The 22,506-nt window shown below is 42.3% G+C and overlaps 1 protein-coding gene across 3 annotated transcripts in view; it reads left to right on the top strand.

Moving 5' to 3' along the window:
• The window catches only part of LOC111834428 (MAGUK p55 subfamily member 3-like), a 40,105-nt gene that overhangs the window by 8,033 nt on the left and 9,566 nt on the right, over positions 1 to 22,506 (top strand). For all 3 annotated transcript variants that reach the window (XM_072712732.1, XM_072712733.1, XM_072712734.1), the window contains exons 2-13: positions 8,907 to 8,959; positions 10,552 to 10,670; positions 11,245 to 11,322; positions 12,879 to 12,959; positions 13,323 to 13,460; positions 13,806 to 13,887; positions 15,516 to 15,601; positions 15,880 to 15,954; positions 16,113 to 16,309; positions 16,563 to 16,627; positions 20,159 to 20,179; positions 21,341 to 21,382. In XM_072712732.1, coding sequence (XP_072568833.1) covers positions 8,923 to 8,959; positions 10,552 to 10,670; positions 11,245 to 11,322; positions 12,879 to 12,959; positions 13,323 to 13,460; positions 13,806 to 13,887; positions 15,516 to 15,601; positions 15,880 to 15,954; positions 16,113 to 16,309; positions 16,563 to 16,627; positions 20,159 to 20,179; positions 21,341 to 21,382 — 1,021 coding nt within the window. In that variant the 5' untranslated portion in view covers positions 8,907 to 8,922. The remainder of the gene's footprint in view (positions 1 to 8,906; positions 8,960 to 10,551; positions 10,671 to 11,244; positions 11,323 to 12,878; positions 12,960 to 13,322; positions 13,461 to 13,805; positions 13,888 to 15,515; positions 15,602 to 15,879; positions 15,955 to 16,112; positions 16,310 to 16,562; positions 16,628 to 20,158; positions 20,180 to 21,340; positions 21,383 to 22,506) is intronic.

Here is a 22,506-nt window from a genome sequence, read left to right as displayed (position 1 = left end):
AGTGTTTGAGGATACATATCTTGGCATGCCAGATCTTGAATGAATATATCAGGAGCCTGATGTGGGTGTTGAAGTTAACGGTACATTTTAACTTCAGGCCAACTCATCTGATTATAGCCTCCACAATCGAAGAAATACTTTGTTTGCATTAGTCCCCAGCTATGGAGGACCCACATGATTTAACTTTATGCAAATAGGAACATTGTATGACTATCTGACCAAATTACATTATGAAATTCACAGTTACAGTACAGGTTAGAAACACTTAGCTAAAAAGGTATGCTTCAGCATTAATAATTTATAATAATAAAATTTAATTTATAATGCACTTTACATTTTACAAAGAAGATCTCAAAGTGCATACAGACAGTGAGAGAATATCACAATAAAAACAACAACAGAGGAAAAAAAAAAACCATTTAGTTAAGTAGTCATTAAAAACATTGGTTAAAAAGAAATGTATTCAGGTTTTTATAAAAACATGTAACAGTCTGTGGAGCCCTCAGATGTAGAGGAAGGGCATTCCACAGCCGTGGGGCAGCACTGGAAAAGGCCCTATCTCCAGTGTTACGGGAACGAGTCCTGGGAGGTTGGAGAAGATGTGTGTTAGTGGAGCGGAGAGTGCGTGGGTGACAGTGCGGAGTGAGGAGTTCTGTTAGATACACAGGCACATCACCATGCAGGCATTGGAAGGTAAGCAAGGAAATTTTGTAGGTGATCCGTGCAGTAACGGGAAGCCAGTGAAGGGAGCGGAGCACGGGAGTGATGTGCTCATGTTTCCTTACTCTCATCAGGACCCTGGCAGCGCAGTTCTGAACATACTGAAGTTTTTGTATGTTTTTTCCAGGAATCCCGATGAGAAGCGCATTACAATAGTCCAGTCTGGAGGAGATAAAGGCATGCACCAGTTTTTCTGCATCAGAAAGGGAGAGTGTAGGCCGGAGTTTAGCAATATTTCTAAGATGGAAAAAGGAGATTTTGCAAATGTGCTTGATATGGTTTTCAAAATTGAGGGTCAAAAATAACACCAAGATTGGTGACTGTTTTCGAAAGAGAGATGTTCTGACCGGAGAAAGAGATAGTGACGATTTTTTGTTGTTGAATTTGGTGTGGAGTGCCAATTTGAATCACTTCAGTTTTTGAGCTGTTAAGATGAAGGAAATTTTGCTCCATCCATGCCTTTATCTTATCCAGACAGGCGGTGAGTGTTGGGGGAGTGATTGGCGTAGATATCGAAGGGGCTGATGAAGTGGAAGGGGCCTCAGACGCTTTGCTACCCAGCTTCAGGTAGAGCTGAGTATCATCGGCGTAGCAGTGGAATGAGACCCCGCAGCTGGTAATGATGCGCCTAAGTGGAGCCATGTACAGATTAAAAAGAATGGGCCCCAATACTGATCCCTGAGGAACACCACAAGTGACAGGAGGGCTCATTGATTTAGCATGTCCAATGGAGACAAACTCAGATCTGCCCGTAAGGTATGACTTAAACCAACCCAGGGCAACGCCGGTGAACCCTGCAAGGTATCGTAAACGGTGGAGGAGAATGTCATGATCAACTGTATCGAAGGCTGCTGACAGATCCAGAAGTACGAGGAGAGAGGAGGAGCCACGGTCTGCAGTGATCAATAGGTCATTTGTGACCCGGACCAAAGCTGTTTCGGTGCTGTGTGCCGAGCGGAAGCCAGATTGAAATTTGTCCAGAATTTTGTTGTCGTGTAGATGTCTTTGAAGATGAACTGAGACCACTTTTTCCAGAACTTTCGAAAGGAAGGGGAGATTGGAAATGGGTCTGTAATTTGCCAGGTCTTGAGGGTCCAGGTTAGGCTTTTTAAGGTGGGGTTTGATTATGGCTGATTTCAGAGTGGAGGGAACATAACCTGACTGGAGGGACTGGTTGATGATGGTAGTAATTAGGAGGCCGAGGGAGGCCATATTTGCATTCACTAGGACTGTTGGGAAGGGGTCAAGGGCGCATGTAGAGGGTTTCATAGCCCTAACAGCGGCCTCAACCTCCTTCACACAGACCTGAGGAAAAGACCAGAAGAGGGAAGGGTTCCCTAGAGGTGTGTCGACACCAGTAGTGTGAGCAGACAGGGGAGTTGCAAGTGAAGAGCGGATTCTTAGGATCTTATTTTGAAAGAAGGCGATGAATTTATTGCAGAGGTCATTAGTAGGTTCGGTGAGTGATGGTGTTCGAGGCTGGAGGAGGTTGGTGATGGTGCAAAAAAGAGTCTTAGAGTTACCCGGGTTATCGGAGATGATGGATGAGTAAAAACGTGATCGGGCATTTTTGAGAGCGCTTGCATATGATTTGCGGTGTTCCTGGTAAGCTAGCTTGTGGACTAGCAGACCCGAGGCTAAGAAGCGTCTCTCAAGCGCTCTACCGGCTGCCTTTAGTTTCCTTAGCTCCGGTGTATACCATGGAGCTGAGCACAAAAAGGCAACTGTCCTTGTTTTAGCGGGAGCGTGGCGGTTCAGAATGGTGGAGAGGGTGGAGTTGTAGAAATCTACTGAATTGGTGGAGATTGATAGAGAAACAGGAATGTGGTCATTAAGATCAGCTGAAAGAAGTTCAGGGTTAATGACTTTTAGATTTCGAAAGGAAATCTGCCGCTTTGGCTTCATGAGAGAAATTTGAAAGGGTAACTCCATGTAAATAGCTTTGTGGTCTGACACACCCAGGTCATATACGGAAAGATGATGCACAGGTAGAGAGTTCGTGATGACTAAGTCCAAGGTGTGTCCTCTAGAGTGTGTTGGAGATTTGACATGTTGTTTCAAGTGCAAGTAATCCAGCAGTTGGAGGAATTCAGCGGTTTGATGATTTGTGGGAATGTCAACATGAATATTGAGATCACCCAGGATGAGCAGATTGGATGAAGTGGTGCAGAATGATAAATAAATATTAGTGGCAAATAATAAATAATAATAATAATACTTCTTGTTTTGCAAATACCGAGAAACTCATGAAAGCCTGATAGACGAAACCCATCTGCAGTGTATTCCTCCATAGTGTGTTAGCCTCCTGGAGTGCTGCTTATGGCATTCTGCGATGGTGATCAGTAATTCCAGTGAACCTACCAAGTTTCTGATTTTTTTCCCCAGTTCAACAAGGGCATTTTATTATCCATCTATTCATCTTCTACCTACTTATTCTGGGTGGGCGCTATCCCCCACAGCACAGCATACTGGGCAGGGAGACACTCTTAGTGGATTGCTAGTACTTTGCAAAGTGTCATTATATTAATCACATTGACTGCAGACTAAATTTAATGGTAATATAAATGTGCCATTTTTCCAAATCAGCTCCTACAAGGAAGACCTGCTCTCTGGGTTGCTGGCAGGTTTCCCGCAGAGGTTACCAGGATGGTTAAGAAACAGAAACAGCACCCTGTGTGTGTTCACATCTCATAGCTGTCACACGCTCAGTCTAGCGGCAAGACTGTTTGCTGAAGCAGGAGACTCAGTGGTGGTATGAGAGAGTAAGCAGCAGAACTGAGCCAGAGAAACAATCATAGACCCACCTAACTTATTAGCTTCATGCTTTAGGAAGGAGGTGTGTGTTTCCTGCTACTTCATGCTGTGGGTCATGTCATAACTTTTAGCTTTTGGAAGTACAATGATTTGTGTCCTTGGTGTTTGACCAGCTGTCTCAAACTGTATAATTCCCCACTATAGTGATAGCCTCCTTTAAGTCGTTCTGCACTAACACGGGAGTATCGATTTTTGTATGAAGTTATTGGCACAGCAGCTTGAGGTGGATCTGGTGAAAGAAAAACAGATACATACATAATACTCTCAATCCTCTTTTATACTCTCAGGGTCATCATGGTCACACAAACACATGTTTATTGTGGATTCTGAGGAGAACAAAGTAGGAAGTCCACTTTGTCTGAGCTGAATAGAGGGAAACGGTGGCAGACAGTGCCAGTGACTCTTGATTCATATGCAGGGTGTTATCTCAGGGGGAACTGACCGCAATGGATCATTACAGCAATCTGGCAAATGCAGAGCGAAACTTACAGCTATTTGTGCTAAACTAATTCCAGTTTTCCCAGTCTAAAATGAAAACAACTCTGTGAAGCAAAACATTTGTTCCAGAACAGAATTTTTGAAAAGTCATCATCAAGGTTCCTTCAAAGGCTGCTTTTTACACAGGATTTATGATTAAGAGGTTAAATACCTAAAGAAAAATATTCAACAAGGTAAAACATTATTGCAATATACTTTGAACAAGCTTGCAGGGAGTGAACACATATTAAAGACTCTGTTTTTTTATATTTTTATTTTAAAGGTTTATGGGAAAAAACACAACTGAATATGAAGCAATCCTAACAGTATTATATATTCTAGTTGTCCTGTGGCTTTAAAATTGATTTTGGCTTATGTAGGTGGAAATATATCTCTGTTTTGCTTTCATTTCCCATGTGCAACATGCAGTATTTTTCAACCAAGAAAAAGTGTATTGTCTGAGTAATTTTTATGTGCAATATGTGTTACACCTGTGTAGCCTGGGACTAGTATCTGCTGAGCAGAGAGCATTGCTTTTTGTAGCTTAAATTTCTCTCTTTTTTTTTTTTTAATTTTTATTGATAGTTGTAAATTGGTTCGCTGGTCATGCAGATTGCAGAGTTAAAAATTGCTTATGGAATGACTATGTAGATTTTGGAAATAGCAGACAGTATAATATTTCTAATGTTAAAGCTGGAATTGTTTTGATATAGGCAAAAGCCCTTGTGTTATCATTTGCACTATACAGTTCCAGTCAAAAGTTTGGACACGCCAAGCTGCCAACAAAGGAGAGTGACAGAGTGTCACATCACATGACTTGGCTACCAGAGTGTCGTGGGGTAAGGTGTCGAGAGGTGTCAGGGTCGGGCAAAGACAACAAAACATCCAAAAAAAAACTTGTGATTTGTGATTTATTTAGGCATCAGCTCATGTTCTGGCTTCTCCCATCAAATGCTCCAAAAACAAGAGAAAAAATAAAGAAAACAACAAAGGAAAACTAATACAAATAACTATCAAACAAACAAAAAAAACAAGTACACCAGACTGAACTGTGGCCTCTAGTCCCCACACACCTAAGGACCTCCCACTCCGAGAGCACACAAGTAGCTGGGCCCCAAAAAAAGAAACTAACCCTTCCACCATCTTATAAACCCTTGTCCCCGCCCCTCTAATTGGGAGCTACCATTCCCCTTTGGATATAAGGGTACCATCCTACCACAAGGGACAAAAGGGCAATAAATATAAATAAAGACTGCTTCCACCCTTGCCGATCCTGCAAACAAAAACCTTGGGAGAAAGATACCAAAACAATTCATTATTGTGGTAAAATGCCACTGTCCCCTTAAAATACTGAGGACGGTTCCATACACGCAGCCTCACACAGAGCTAAAAACAGTAGAAATGGTTTTGGAGAAGTTTGACCAGAGAGTGAAGGAAAAGTGGGCAATGAATATTTAGCATATGTGGTATCTCCTCCAGCACACCTGGAAAAGCATCTCAGGAGGCCACCTCATGAAACTCACGTAGAGGAAACAATAGGGTCAGCCAGTATCTGGAGTAATTGGGGTTAAAGGCCTTGCTCAAAGGCCCAAAGGTGGGATCACTCTGCTGATCCAGGGATTTGAACCAGCAACCTTCTGAGTCCCAACCCATAGAGATGTCCCCCCCAAGAAAAAAAAAATATATATATAATTCCATATATGATTCCATATATTTGATGTCTTTTTATTATAAAATGTAGAGAATACTGTAGTACAGATAGGTGCAGATAGGAGTCCTTCTCATGTGCACCTTGTTCTGCAGCTTCCTGTATGGTCAATGGCCCAAAGTTCATTTTCTGTGGTGTCCAGTCCAGCTGACTTTGGGCCCGTTAGGTAGAAGACCTGCCAGTAGGGATGGGATGGGTCAGCTTGTGGAGCTTTTTGTCCTGTTTGACTAAATTAGGATTCAGTGAGTCTTGACAAAATTCCTCTGTAGGGATTTTAATTGCTTTGGCCCCTGAATGTTCATTGATTCAACTTCTAACCACTTATCTTGTTGAGGGTCACAAGGGCCCTGGAGCCTATGTCAGACCCAGGTGTGGGTGTACTCTGTACAGGATGCCATATATGCAGTCGTACCCTATGGCCAATTCAGAGAAAGCAAAATTAACTGAACTGCATGGCTTTGGACTGCAGGAGGAAACCAAAGGAACCCCATTTTACATGAAAAGAATAGTATTTACAGTTTTATTTGGCACAAGTTTTCAGCAGTACACAGCAGTAGCCTGTTGTGTGTTTCACTTAAAACTGCAAAAAGTACCACCACACCACCCATGTCTGTTTGCCTTATTTATCCACAATATCTCCTTTTTTAAAAGATGATGTGGCTGTTGAGCTGTCGATTTCTTCACCAACACTTGAAGCGCCCTCAGAAATTTATCAAAACAGTAGCATGTGGCGTGATCTGTTAACTCAATTAACCTGGCTCTGCGTTTTTAAGGTTGTCCATTCTTAAAAGCTTACCATATGATTGGCCACGACTCACCGGTTGAGAAACCCTGATTTAGGATGTATTTGTAAAGAATAAATTCATTTGTGAGATATTTCACATGAGATTTCTCAAACAACTGCTTATTCCAAATTATCTACAGAAAAAATGGGTTTAATTTTTTTTAATTGATAAAACACATTTACAATTTAATTTATGTTGTGATTTATATAGCTATTCTAGCTGTTACAGTTACAATTATGTGCAATTACATAACAAAAGAAACCATTTTCATTTGATATTTGAAACAAATTTCAATGTACCGATGTGATCACAGTAGCTAGACAAATGTCTTTTTTCGCGAATGTCAACTACTGCAGAACAAAAAGAATTGTGTCAAAGTATTGATTTAAGTTCCTGTTACAGTCTCTCAGCCTGTGGGAGCATTTCACCACATTATCACCTCTAATGGTGGTAATTAGATTTCCTTACAGATCCTGCTTAAGGTGTTTTGGAGGGATTTAGGAGGTGGGGTTCTTAATCATTAAGTAAACTGGGGTGGTGAGAGCAGTTTCAGTAATTAGCAATAAGATAAAAACAAGTCAGCTGGAAGAACATACTGATGTTTTGGCATTAGTGAGACCATATACAATATATGGTCAAAAGTACTGGACAGCTAGCCATTACAGATAGATGGATATAGATAGATTAGATAGATAGATAGATAGATAGATAGATAGATAGATAGATAGATGATAGTACTTTGTTAATCCCTTGGGAAGGTTCCTCCAGGAAATTTACAGGAACCTTTATCACATCCCATTCCATATCCTTAGGCATCAATGTGGAGTTGGTCCCCCCTTTATAGCTATAACAGCTGCGACTCTTCTAGAAAGGCTTTCCACATTTTGGAGTGTGTCTATGGAAATGTTTGCCCTTTCATCAAGAAGAACATTTGTGAGGTCAGACACTCTTGTTGGACCTTAAGGCCTGGCTCGCAATCTACGTTCATCCCAAAGGTGTTAAATGGGGTTGAGGTCAGGGCTCTGTGCCAGTCAAGTTCTTCCACACAAACTCACCCAACTATGTCTTTTACACTGGGGTACAGTTACCCTGGAACAGAAAAGGGCCTGCCCAAAACTGTTCCCAAAATGTTGGAAGCAAAACGTCTTGGTATGGTGAAGCATTAAGAGTTCCTTTCACTGGGACTAAGGGCCTAAAACCCTGAAAAACAACCACATACCATTATCCCTCCTCCACCAAACTTCACAGTTGGCACAAGGGGCGTTGCTAGAGATTTTGGGCCCCATGAAAGCATATCATATTAGGCCCCCCAGTCCAAACCAATCCAGTTATTTTCCTAATTTTTTAGGGCCCCTGTCAGCCAGGCATCTGCCAAACCCGGACTTGTCCATCAGACTGCCAAACAGAGATGTGTGATTCAACACTTCACAGAACATGTCCCCACTGCTACAGAGTCCAGTGGTGGCATGGTTTACACCACTCCATCTAAAGCTTGACATTGCATTTGGTGATGTGCGCTTGCATGCCATGGTTGGTCATGGAAGCCCATTCCAAGCGCACAGTTTTTAATGCCAAAGGAAGTTTGCAACAGAGCACTGGTGACTTTTACACACTATGTGCCTCAGCACTCCTCGACCCTGCTCTGTGAATTTACATGGTCTGCTACTTCACGGCTGAGTTTCTGATTGTATGACTAGGTGCTTGATTTTATATACCTCTGGCGATGGGTCTAAATCAGAGGTGCCGGAGCCCTGCACAGTTTTTGGTTTACCTTCATTTAACACACCTGATTTAACTCCTTGTGCTAATTATCACACAGCTCATAAGCTAAATCATTTGTGGTGGAACAAGGAAAGAGCTATGCTATGCAGGGCTCCGGCCCCCCAGGACTGGAGTTTGACACCCCTGGTCTAAATGAAACACCTAAATTCTATGATTATCAGGTGTGACCCAAATAGTTTTGTCCATAATGCATTTCAGAGGATCACAAGCAGGTAATGTCAAGGATAGTGAACCCACGTTTATGTGTGGATTCACTTCACACTGTGCATTTGTCAAGGCAGCTTGGCTTATTATTTAGCTTTTTTAGGTCCCTGTGTTCATGTCAAGCTCAGATATGGGGTACTGTCTGGCTCTGTGAGTGGAAGATCTGTACCTGTGTTTGGAAAACCACAAGTTTGAAACAGTTTGAGACTGAGATGGGGCAGCAAAGTGACCCGATGCACTGATAGATCAGATGGAATATTTATATAATGATTAGTGTGCATGAGTTTGAGGACTGGTCATACATTTGTTTAGACTGACTATACTCAAGAGAACAAAGCAAAAGCAAAGACACAACAATCAATCAAAACATTTCATTATGAATCCTGATGTAGTCGTCTTATCTGCCCCATACCCAGGTACTGCGCCTGATCGATGATCGATGCCATGCCGGTGCTTTCTGCAGGTGCAGGTGAGACTTCCTATAACACTGAGCACATGCCACTCTGCTCACCTCACAAATCATTATCTAATACATAGTATTGTTTAAACTAATGTTTTAATGCAGTGGTTCCCAAAGTAGGGGTCGCGACCCTCTGGGGGGTCGTGAGACATTGAGGGGGAGGTCGCGAGATGATTTCCAAGAAATCAAATATTTTTTTTTAAACTATTAGAAATGACATTTTATCAACATTTTAACATTTTATATTAACATTTTATCCATAACTAACAAAAGATAAAAACTAGTAGTTAACAGTTACATTTAAAAAAAACATGCAAATTAAAAAGCCATCAGCCTTTCAAATTTCTTTCCGTTTGATCGCGACCCCTGAGGTGATTACGAAGGATTAACGTCACATCAATAGCGTCAGTTGCAGCAGAATTTACAGCACCATGTTAAACATTCCGACATGTGCACGTAACGTGTAGGTAATTTTCATCGCTTTAAGCTTAGGATATTATTTTTGTTGAAATGAAACGAATGAGTAAATAACAATTTAAAAAAAAGTTATATGGTTGTTAGAGCGTTGTGTTCTTTTGTGTTGTCATGCTCTTGTTTGGATAGGATATTTTGTTGAAATTAAACAAATGAGTAAATTACTATTTAAAAAAATTATATGGTTGTGTTCTTTTGTGTTGTCATGCTCATGTTTGGATAGGCCTATTGGCGCATGTGCACTGTTGCGCGCAACATTTGTATATTTTAACCACTTCCGAGGATAGTGGGGGTCACGAGTCACTGGCACGGTTATTTTGGGGGTCGTGAGCTGAAAAGTTTGGGAACCCCTGTTTTAATGTACACTCACCTAAAGGATTATTAGGAACACCTGTTCAATTTCTCATTAATGCAATTATCTAATCAACCAATCACATGGCAGTTGCTTCAATGCATTTAGGGGTGTGGCCCTGGTCAAGACAATCTCCTGAACTCCAAACTGAATGTCAGAATGGGAAAGAAAGGTGATTTAAGCAATTTTGAGCGTGGCATGGTTGTTGGTGCCAGACGGGCCGGTCTGAGTATTTCACAATCTGCTCAGTTACTGGGATTTTCACGCACAACCATTTCTAGGGTTTACAAAGAATGGTGTGCAAAGGGAAAAACATCCAGTATGCGGCAGTCCTGTGGGCGAAAGGGGGTCAAACACCGTATTAGTATGGTGTTCCTAATAATTCATTAGGTGAGTGTATATGGCAATCATTGTTCTTGTGGCTAATTACCTGTGAGAGATTAAATGTACTTAAATGGAAAATTGTTTTCAGGGCGATATACCTTACATTAATTTCTCAAAAGTGTTTTCAGTGTCTTTTACCTACAGAAGAGCATCTAAAAGCAAACATTTTACAGTGCATTTCTTGTGTATAAATTTAAATGTGGAGAAATGCATATGGTAGCTTATCTATTTCCTCCAAAATTGTAAGATCCAACTTAGCTGATATTAAATAATACCAGTGCAATCAATCTTAAAATATTTTAAAAATCTGGATTTTCTTTCAGAGGAGAATGACATGTAATTAGTGTGCAATTAATCAAAAACATGGTTAATTCTGTGTACTCAAACCCAGGACTCCATGAGACGCTGGCCCTGCTGACTGCCCAGCTCTGCCCAGATGCCAAGCACACGGAGGACATGGTCTTCCTGAGGGATGTCTTCAGTGAGAAGAGCCTCGCTTACCTCATGAAGGCAGGACACTTTGCATCCTGCATTTTTCCTCACTGCATTTCCCCAGGCCGGAGACTCTTGTTTCCATATATTTACACATCAGTTCATTTAAAAATATATATTTTTTTTTTCTTTTTTCTGTAATGAACAGTTAACAAAATTGAGCTTAAAATGAATGATGGTAAATCTTTTCAGTCCAGTGGGGCAGCATATGGCTCAGTGGGCTAAGCCTCTGTGGTTGTGATCAGAAAGTCACCAGTTTGAGGCCAGCTGCAGCACATCTGCAGGTCTTTCAGCAAGGCCCTTAACCCCCAGTTCCCTGGATGCTGCATTGAGTGGCTGCCATTTTCAGGCAACCTGCTCTCGTCTATAGAGAGTGAAATGGGAGAGGAGTAAAGAGAATTTCCCCATGGGGATCAATAAACATCAGTTAAGATTTAAAATATCCTTCCTAAATGGTGCTTTCTGATTATATATGCTGCTTTGTTTTCTCATTCCCCTTTTTGCTAAATATATTCTATTATTTAAATAAATGCCAATAGATTAAACTATGATACTGGGCGACATGCTTACAGACAAAATGGCTGTCTTTCAGATACATGAGAAGCTGCGACAGTATGAGCACCTCAGTCCCACTCCTGTTCTCCACAGTGCCTCCTCTCTGGCAGAAGATGTAAGTACAGTGAAATCAAAATTTTGTACGTCCATCCATCTTCTATCTGCTTATCCTGCTCAGTGGCATGGGAAACTGTAGACCAGTCAAATTCTGTGACTGTGACTCTTTATACTCAATGGGTTGGTTGAAACAAAATCTTGATCTGGATTTTTAATTTCTGGACCTGAAATGTCCACCTCTGACTTTCAGACAGCACAGGGCTCAAGGCATGGCTGTGGAGGCTGCTTGGGTAATACTGTCACCTCACACTTAATCCTGCTTTCACTCCTGTCACTGTTCTCCCCATGCACTGTGGTTCTCATGCAGCTGCCTTTGTTAGGCTTCCTGGCGCCTTGAACTTACCTATAGGAGATATGTGTGAAATGGAGAATGGCATCCCATGCAGGGTGTAGCCCAGCCTTGTGCCCTGTGATACCCTGGTATGTCATGCAGGGCGTATCTCTACCATCTGCCCTGAGAGACTTGCATCTCATCCAGGGTGTGCCCCAGCCCTGTGCCCTATTCTGCCTGCCATAGGTTCCAAGCGCCCCAGTCCTCGGTAAGCCTTGGAACCTTAATGATGTATGTTACAATGTGCTACTCTACATGTTACTTTGCCAGCAGAACTTCTGTGAAATAAATTCCATAAATCCAAAACCAGTGCAATGCCTGAACCCCAATTAGAACATATTCTTATCAGTCATGTCTGTGAATATCTCATGAAGACCTTACTGTCTAATTCATAGAGGCACCTACTGCAGTGGTAAAGTGGCCATTGGAAAGGTGATTTAAAGCTGTCAGACAATGGAAGTTCACTGGGAGCAGCCAATGATGAGAACATTCATCCAAAAAGGCCTCCATGATCTGCATTGATGTGACAGAAGGAAACGTGCTGGGCTGTGGGCCAAGTCAGCGTGCAGGCAGCTGAAAGGGTCTTCATCTGCTGCCGTATATGTATATAAAAAAGGGCATATAAATTTATATCCGCTTACTCTGGGCTTACTCAATAAATACTCAAAAATACATTACATTTCCATTCTTAAAACACAAGGAAATATTTTTATATATTTTAATAAGAAATTTGAGACTCATTTTTTAAATTTTAGGCTATTGTTAGCAAAATCTGTCTGTACCACATATATACATATAGTACTGCTATAAACTACCATATACTGATTTATGGCAACAGAGTGGAAATAGTCAAAAAAGGATAATTATAATCTATATTTATTATATTCGTGTGTGTGTATATATGTATGTGTGTGTGTATGTGTATATATATATATAATAATTTTGCAAATAGATTAATGGGTTTTTTTTTTTTTTGGTGTGTAAAAGATGAAAAAATTCCAGCTTCATAAAGTAAAGTTTTCCTACACAAATATTTTTGAGATTTTTTTCTCAAGTTAAATTTGTTAGTAGTAATAATAACAGGTGCAAATCACACACAGCCACACATTCCAAATTCTTGGGCCTATAAACAGAAGATAAGTGGTATTGATGTTTGGTAAAATATTTGCTGGATTCTGAGTGGGTGTGGCCACAGATTCCCAGCAGAGATGATTGGTTGACAGGTAGCCGAGGAGTTGCAGAGCGGGCCAATGAGCAACGACGAGAAGGAGCTTCTGCAGCTGCTGACAGCTCCACACCTTAAGGTGCCTGCTAACATGCTGACCGTCACCATCAACTCTGCTGCTCATAATGCTAATGATGATGAGCAGATAATGGGCTCACAGAGCCTTTCAGTGAAACTAAAAGATTAAATGAATGTCTCTGACAAACACGTTTTTAGCTTTTTTGTCTGTCTGTAAATGTCTTTGATTCTTTTCAGTTCTGTAATTAGGAAAGGCTTTCCCACTCAGAACAATTTTGCAGATCTATTTCATTTTTATGGACATATATAACAGCATATTAAATGTAGTAACTGCACCACTCACTTCCCTATTTATTGAAATGTCTTTGCCCTGACATTTGCCTCTGTTGTATTTTCTCATCTTTTTGTTCTTCATGTCCATTAGGCTGTCCTCACAGTGCACGACACAGTTGCCCAGAAGAGCTTCGACCCTGTGCTGCCGCCACTGCCCGACGACCTGGATGATGGGCTGGAGGAGGAGTCAGTAAAGATTGTGCGCCTGGTTAAGAACAAGGAGCCGCTGGTTGGTGTTTCATTCATTCTTGCCAGCAGGGCCTGCAAAATGCTCACATCTCCAGAACAGCACCTTTGTATTTTAACAGCACAGGTCTGTCCTATGTGTTACACCATGTAACTTACATAACTAATCCAGGTTTAGATATTTGTCCATCTTTTAACCTAATCCTAGTTAGGGTCACATAGGGGCCTATCATTGGGAACAGCAGGGCGCAAGGCTGGGGTATACCCTGGATGGGAGGCCAATCCTTATCAGGGCACATACATGCACACATCATACAGTAGTAGCAGATAGAGAAGACAATCAGCCTAACTAGCTAACATTACAGAAGCAGAATCTCTCTTTTCCTAGGGGGCAACCATCCGTCGAGATGAGGCCACTGGTGCGATCGTAGTGGCCCGAATTATGAGGGGTGGGGCTGCAGACCGTAGTGGTAAGTAGCCTGTTTCATTCCAGCTCCTGCAGTGTGTGACTAGAAAGCTTCTTTACAAACTATGACAAACTAACAGAAACTACTAAAGGTGAAATGGGCAAAATGTTCATGTGTGTAAAAATACATGACATGGTATCCTAATCATAAACTGCACATAAAGGCCTTTAAATTAAGATATTCTAGTAGCCCTACACTAAACACTTCATGGAAAAACAGATTTTTATAGTAATATGTTGAATAATAATTCTTCAGCCAACACTAATGCCTCGTTTCCACCAACACAGTGCCGGTACTGGTGCCAGACTTTGTCCCAATCCGGCACTGGTTCCACGCATTTCCACAGCAAAAAAAATGACCCTGGGACAGAAAAAACGACTCCAGCATGGCACCACAGAAAAGCTGGGCTAAGAATTTGGCATCGTGATGTAAGCAAAAGTGGGGCAGGAATTTGCATCGAAACCTTCCATATACCTGGAAAATTCAATCTGTAACTGATATAGTTAGTCTAATAATGCTGGTGCCGCAGTGAAACAATTTGCCAGCTTGTTAGCGGAATTGTTTTTCTCTGAGAAAAACTAAAGATCGATCTGCTGGCCAGATTTAATAATGAAGTAGAATTATGTCGCAGGTCGAATTAATAAAATATTTTCAAATATTACAAAGTTCAGTTTTTAGCAAACGGGGAGCCTTTATGGAGACAAAAGTGGATACAGGCAATAGAGACAGGGTGCAACGAGTCATACTCTGGAAACTTGTTTTTAGTTCTGCAAAATAAATCCAAAAAACGAAACACAGATCAACCTTTACTTTGCTTTCATTTCCACCTTCATAACATTTCTGTTCCATTCTTTTTTGAACTGGTGGAAACGCAGGCTGGTTCTCAAAAGGCACCAAGCGAAAATCAGCCCATCACCGGCACCAGCACCAGCTCCGTGTTGGTGGAAACGAGGTATAAGAGATACAGTAGTAAAATGTGACTCCCATTGAAATGAACCATTCAAATGACATGATATCCCTCAGTCATTGTAGTTGTAACATTTCATAATGTGTATTTCAGGAGACTGGAGAGCTATTTAGCCCCTGTGGTTACCATGGAAATGCTATCTGTTTAGAGGGGATTTTAATTTATGTGTGCATGTTTGAGATTCTCCATGAGGGTATTCCTTTAAAGTACTCGTAAAAATGCATTCACAATCATTGAGCTACACATGGTGACGAGAAGTCACATGGCATCGCTTTGTGTCTATTTACATGCAGATTTGTCCCAGTTATGAGATGCACTCTATTTGCTGTCCCAGATCTTGAGATATTACTTCTAGCGCAGTGTTATGAACATAGATTAAAGCTCATGCTCTATTGTTTGCTCAGACTCACCAATTGATTTTCATAAGATCCCCAGTCTAGGGAAATTGGTGTCGCGCAGTAAAGCAGTTCAAATACGTTACCACAGTAATTTGATCACAGTATTGTGACATCTGAGCAGTTGGTAGACGGTCTGATTGATGGCTTTAATTTAACTTCCCGAACAGGCCCAGTAATCCTGTAAGTGGGTGGTTATTTGCTGCAGCCAAGAAAGCAGGCCCAACCTTCTCATTTGCTTTGGCAAATGAGCATATGTTTCTCGGCAGGCCTCGTGCATGTAGGAGATGAGCTGCGAGAAGTAAATGGCATTCTCGTCATCCACAAGAGACCCGATGAAATCAGTCAAATTCTGGTATGGCCTTCCTTCCTTCTTTCCGTTCTTTCTCATTTTGTGTGGCCAAACCTAACAGTATCCCCCAGACATAGTCCTTTAAAAATGCATACAAACATGTGCAAATGGTCTGACAGCATGGATTACAATGATTACAAGTAATCCGTAATTGAATTTATTTGTCAGTATAGTTTAAAGCCAATGCAATTAAGATTCAAAATATTGACTAGTTATAAATTCTGAGAATGATGAAATATAGGTAATTAACAGCAGTGTGATTTCTCATCCTGCTGCTGCAGTCACAGTCTCAAGGCTCTATCTCTCTCAAAATAATTCCAGCGATAAAGGAGGAGGACAGGCTGAAGGAGAGCAAGGTCTGTGATAATATGGGAGACACATGGCTGCCTTCTATCAGCTTATGCTCTATGTGTCTTTCATGTCTTAAACTAGGTGTCATAAATATGTATTATGCATTTCTCTGAAGGTGGTTGCCCTCGCTATGCCATCATTATCTCTGTGTGTTATTTCTCAGGTATACATGAGGGCCCTGTTTGACTATGTGCCCTCTGAGGACAAGGCCACGCCCTGTCAGGAGGCGGGACTTCCTTTCCAGCGTGGCGACATTCTGCATGTGGTGAGCCAGGATGATGCCACGTGGTGGCAGGCCAAGCGGGTGGGTGACAGCAATCTGCGTGCAGGCCTTATCCCCTCCAGACAGTTCCAGGAGAGGTAGGAAGGCCTTCCTGGCCTGCTCTGTCTCTGTAAGGTACCATTTGGCATGTGTATATTTCTGTGCATTATGATGTCAATTGCCCATGCAATTTGAGTGTTTCTGTAAGAAAATTAATTTTGGTGTTCTGCATTACTGTGCCAGGAGCTCCTCCCTGTAGTCACTGATATTTCATTGCCTTTGTGAAACTGTATTTTCACGTCATGAAGCGGCTGCACTTTAATAGTTACACATTGGATGCTGCCTTCTCAGGCGATTGGCTTACAGGATGAAAACCGGGACCCTACAGAATCCCAAAGCATCCAAACCACCAGTTTGTAAGTCTTTTGCCTTAATATGTTCTTCCAATATTTCTGCATGTATGTACAGTGCCTTGCAAAAGTATTCATCCCCCTTGGCATTATTCATGTTTTGTTGCCTCACAACCTGGAATTAAAATGTATCTTAATCTTATTTCATGTGATGGATCTGCACAAAATAGTCTAAGTTGGTGACGTGAAATGAGAAAAATATATATAAAAAAGAATAAAAATAAATAAAAAACTGAAAATTTGCATGTGCGTATGTATTCACCCCCTTTGCCATGAAGCCCCTACAAAGTCCTGGTGCAACCAATTACCTTCAAAAGTCACATAATTAGTGAAATGAAGTCCACCCGTGTGCAATCTAAGTGTCACATGATCTGTCAGTATAAACACACCTTTTCTGAAAGGCCCCAGAGGCTGCAACACCACTAAGCAGGAGGCATCACACCATGAAGACCAAGGAGCTCTCCAAACAAGTCAGGGACAAAGTTATAGTGAAGTACAAGTCAGGGTTGGGTTATAAAACAATATCCAAATCTTTGATGATCCCCCGGAGCACCATTAAATCCATCATCTTCAAATGGACATGGTACCACAACAAACCTGCCAAGAGAGGGCCACCCACCAAAACTCACAGACTGGACAAGGAGGGCATTAATCAGAGAGGCAGCACAGAGACCATAGGTAACCCTGAAGGAGTTGCAGAGTTCCACAGCAGAGACTGGAGTATCTGTCCATAGGACCACAATAAGCCGTACACTCCATAGAGCTGGGCTTTATGGAAGAGTGGCCAGAAAAAAGCCATTACTTAGCGTTAGAAATAAGAAGGCACGTTTTGAGTTTGCCAAAAGGCATGTGGGCGACTCCCCAAATGTATGGAGGAAGGTGCTCTGGTCAGATGAGACTAAAATTGAACTTTTCAGCCACCAAGGAAAATGCCACGTGTGGCACAAAACTAACACAGCCCATCACCCCCAGAACACCATCGCCATAGTGAAACATGGAGATGGGAGCATCATGCTGTGGGGATGTTTTTCAGCAGCAGGGACTGGGAAACTGGTCCCAGTCGAGGGAAAGATGGATGGTGCTACTGTAAATACAGGGATATTCTTGAGCAAAACCTGTGTCAGTCTGCCTGTGATTTGAGACTGGGACGGAGGTTCACCTTCCAGCAGGACAATGACCCGAAGCATACTGCTAAAGCAACACTCGAGTGGTTTAAGGGGAAACATTTATTTACTTGAAGATTGCTGTTCACAAGCGAAAATCATCCAACATGAAGGAGCTGGAGCAGTTTTGCCTTGAGGATTGGGCAAAAATCCCAGTGGCAAAATGTGGCAAGCTCATAGAGACTCATCCAAAGCGACTTGCAGCTGTAATTGCCGCAGAAGGTGGCTCTACGAAGTACTGACTTTAGGGGAGGTGAACAGTTATGCACGCTGAAGTTTTCTGTTATTTTGTCCTATTCGTTGTTTGCTTCACAATGAAAAAAGAAATACATCTTCAAAGCTGTAGGCATGTTCTGTAAATGAAATGGTGCAAACTGTCAAACAATCCATTTTAATTCCAGGTTGTGAGGCAACAAAACATGAGAAATGCCAAGGGGGGTGAATACTTTTGCAAGGCACTGTATGTATTTATATATGAATGCACACTATATTTCCAAAAGTATTGGGACACCTGCCTTTACTCACATACAGTATGAACTTTAATGACATCCCATTCTTAATACATATGCTTTAATGTGGAGTTGGCCCATCCTTTGCAGCTATAACAGCTTCAACTCTTCTGGGAAGGCTGTCCACAAGGTTTAGGAGTGTGTTTATGGGAAATCTTTGACCATTCTTCCAGGAGAGTATTTGTGAGGTCAGAGACTGACGAGAAGGCCTGGCTCACAGTCTCTGCTCTAATTCATCCTAAAGTTGTTCTATTGGGTTGAAGTCAGAGCTCTGTGCAGGCCAGTCAAGTTCCTCCACACCAGACTCAATCATCCATGTCTTTATGGGCCTTGCTTTTGCACTGGGGTACAGATATCCTGGAACAGAAAAGGGCCTTCCCAAAACTGTTCCCACAAATTTGGAAGCAAAATGTCTTGGTATGGTGAAGCATTAAGAGATCCTTTCACTGGAACTAAGTGGCCAACCCAACCTCTGAAAAATAACCCCACACCATAATCCCCCTACACCAAACTTTACACTTGGCACAATGCAGTCAGGAGAGTACTGTTCTCCTGGCAGCCACCAAAACCAGACTCATCCATCGGATTGCCAGACAGAGAAGTGTGATTTGTCACTCCAGAGAACACATGTCTCCACTGCTCTAGAGTCCAGTGCCAGGGTCCTTTACACCACTGCATCTGACGCTTTGCATTGCACTTGGTGATATAAGGCTTGGATGCAGCTACTCAGCCACAGAAACCCATTCCATGAAGTTCTCTACGCAGTGTTTTTGAGCTAATCTGAAGGCCACGCAAAGTTTGGAGGTCTGTAGCTATTGACTCTGCAGACAGTTGGCAACTACTGTACAGCACATTGTGTGCTTCAGCATGCATTGTCCCCACTCTGTGAGTTTCTGTTGTTCCCAATTGCTTCCACTTTGTTATAACACCACTAACAGTTGACCATGAAGTATTTAGTAGCGAGGAAATTCCACAAATGGACTTTTTGCACCTGTGGCATACTATCACAGTACCACGCTTGAATTTAATGAGCTCCTGAGAGTGACCCATTCTTTTGCAAATGTTTGTAGAAGCAGTCTGCATGCCTAGGTGCTTCATGTTATATACCTGTGGCTATGGAAATAATTAGAACACCTGAATTCAATTATTTGGACAGGTATCCCAATACTTTTGGCAATAAGTTTTTATGTACATATGTGTATATAATCTATATAAGCTTTCATAAACACCTGCTCACACACAGTAGGTGTGTTAGAATAGAGATAAGAAACAGAGATATAAACTGAACAGTATATTGGAGGTGTGACGCGCAGGTGTAAAGAGGGCGAAAGAGCATAACAGCCAAGCAGACCAGACTGTCACTGGCCAATGAAAAGGACAGACTGCCGGAATGTAAGCAGAGAGGCTAGCTGCGGCCTTGGGGTCACAGTGACCACAGTAAATCATTTAATCTCGCATTAATCTGATAAAACGAGGTCTTTGGGGGGAAGCAAGTGTTTGACAATCTGCTGGATTTATCCCAAAGCTGGGGCTCAGCCATTTCCCTCCAGAATAATTAATCCCCATTCTGGCCTTTTTTGTGAGGCAGAGCAACTGGCTTGTGACTTAAACCTGTGACATCATAGAAGGACAGATTCCCTGCGCTATATTATGTTGATTACTCAGAGCAATGGTACTGACTCGGTAGTGACTGACCTCGTGAGAGTGGCCAGATGAGATCATGAGCGGTCTGCACCTGCGACTTGGCAGGCCAGCACTGGGTAAAGCTAGAGGGCGCTTTGTGCACAGGCCTTGTCTGTTAGGTGTGAGTGTGAGTGACGTGTTTCTCCTCACTTTTTGTACTGCTCCCTTACCGCCAACCTCAGACGACCAAGCTTGTGACAAAGGTAGGTGTGTCATCCACCAGTCATGCCATTGTTTCTCATTCATGTTCAGTGTTAAAATGCACAGCATAGGCATAATTCTCCTGGATCTCGCAATGCAATATCTGGCTCATTAACATAATTCTAACAAAGAAGGTAATTGATCACTAAGTGTGACATCAGAGATTCTTTTTTTTCCGCTCCTCTCTCTTGTTTGGCACTGAGTTTGCTAGCTTTGCAAGCCTCTCTCAGCCAGGCCCACATTGGCCCCTGGGGGATTCGGCACAGCCATGGTTTGTAATCCCTCCGGCTGTCTGGGAACAAGACTGGAATAGATATGCCCGTCCCCTCCTGCACGTTCCGGGTGGGGAAGTGAATGTCAGAAAACCTGGCAGTTAAGGTCTCATGTCACTGTCCTTAGACACCTCCCGTTATTACGATAGTCTTTTCTTTCTTCATGCTTTATGGCATTTTGCATATTTTATCCTTGCTCCTTTATAATCTGTATCACTATGTCCTTGGCTGCCTTTTTTCTTCCCATCTTCTTCTTATTTCATCATTTTGTCTTTTGACTTTTCTTTTGTCAAGTTATTGTGAAACTTGCTTTTAGTCAATTGTTTTCAGTGATGTAATTAGCCTTAAAAATAGCATTTAGCAATCAGAAAAATGAAGTTAAACTACTAGCTAACGTTTTAATAATTAATTTGCTGAGTGCATCTGGCTTTATACGTATTGAAAAATGCTATAAATGCATAGAAGTGCAAAACTAAAACACATGACTGAGGGTTGGTGATGAGGTGAATTGAGCAGGAATTGTCACACCCCGAATTGTCAGACCTGTCGCAGGCTCCTTGACATTGTCCAGGCGACTGACACTCACACTTCCCCTCTTGATGCTGAGGCTGTACAGTATTTCCTCAGATTGCAGCTTGAGTTAATCTGCTATGAGAGTCCCACCTCTGTTGATACAGGCTGCAGCGGATCTCATTGTGCTTGCCTCCCGGTCCTTGAGCCCCCCTCCATGCCCCCAGCTGTGTCTCAGGCCCCTGCTCTTCTCCTGCTCCTCTTCCCATAGCATTCCCAGAGTCGGTGGCCCTCCACTCTCGTCTCCCAATGCTTCGGCGTGTCCTTGTGGTTTCTTACCCTCTGCTCTCCCCCTGTCCCCCCTCCCTTGCCTTCCTGCAGAGGACTGTGACTGTGAGGGCTATTTCAATGGACAGTACATAGGTGAGAGCATGCATCATGCGTATCGTCTCAGTTCACATGCAGATCACAGCTGTAATGGCACAAACAGGCTGCTTTATGGGGGAGTTGTAAATAGTTGAGGGGGGTGATGTCTGCAGCTGGGGGGATTTGGCATGTACAGTATGTAGTATATCAGTACAACATACCCCAGCACTAACTATATAAGGTAATTTGACTCAGACTAAAAGTCGAAGGCAGAATTCACTGTCTGTAACAATGTTTTTACCTGGCTCATGAAAAATACATGTTTTATGCCAAAAGCAATAATTGCGTTACTGTCATTAATTTTTAATTAGAGAAGCAGAAATTATTATACAGTGGAATGAATGTGTCACTTATTGTCACTTCCGTAACATTTGGCAGTATTGCACCTTAATTTCCAAACTAAAAAACTGTTTTATCAAAAAAAATGGTCTTTTTCACTGCCATTCAAAACAGGGGCATAATGTCCACCTTGCTCCTCCTTTCTGACCAATCAAAATCCTTTTTATGCCACCAAGATGTCTGAGACATAGCCCTGGGGACTGTTCACATGATGTAACAATAACATGAGCTGAATACTGCTGGGATTCATGCAGACGCTTGCCTGCTTTTGGCCACAATTCAGACATCTGACGGGCACTACTCTGATGCTTACAGCACATTTGCAACATTGCACTTGACACTGGAAATCCAGTCATGGTGGGGAGTAAATTTATCAGCATCAGCATAACATATGTAATTGTGGATTTATAAGGCGAACCCGCATTAAATCCACTGAGCTCTGTTTCAATGGGAGGCTTCATATTAAGCTTATTTTGATAGAGGAATGCTGCAGATCTCCCTAAAAAGGCATGGAAAAAAGACACCAGCAGGGTTGCAACTGTTTCCCTAAATCACTTGTATGGTATGAGAGGTGAGTTTTGACAATATGTCTACAGCCCAAAGAGCCTCGCCCACACCTGTACCACTGCCAGCTCTCTTCTGACCATCCATGACCACTCTGCTTGTGTCTCTGGGAGCTTCTGCCTCTGCCAAGAGCCCCCAGGGGCCCCTGCCTCAGGCCTGTTGCACGGTCCATCCAGCATGCCTGCCCCTTTTCCATTTAGAGGCGTACTCCTAGCTGT

This window comes from Paramormyrops kingsleyae, chromosome 5 (assembly GCF_048594095.1).
Source record: "Paramormyrops kingsleyae isolate MSU_618 chromosome 5, PKINGS_0.4, whole genome shotgun sequence".
In the NCBI taxonomy this organism is placed as follows: Eukaryota; Metazoa; Chordata; class Actinopteri; order Osteoglossiformes; family Mormyridae; genus Paramormyrops; species Paramormyrops kingsleyae.
This window is presented reverse-complemented; position numbering and strand designations above follow the sequence as displayed.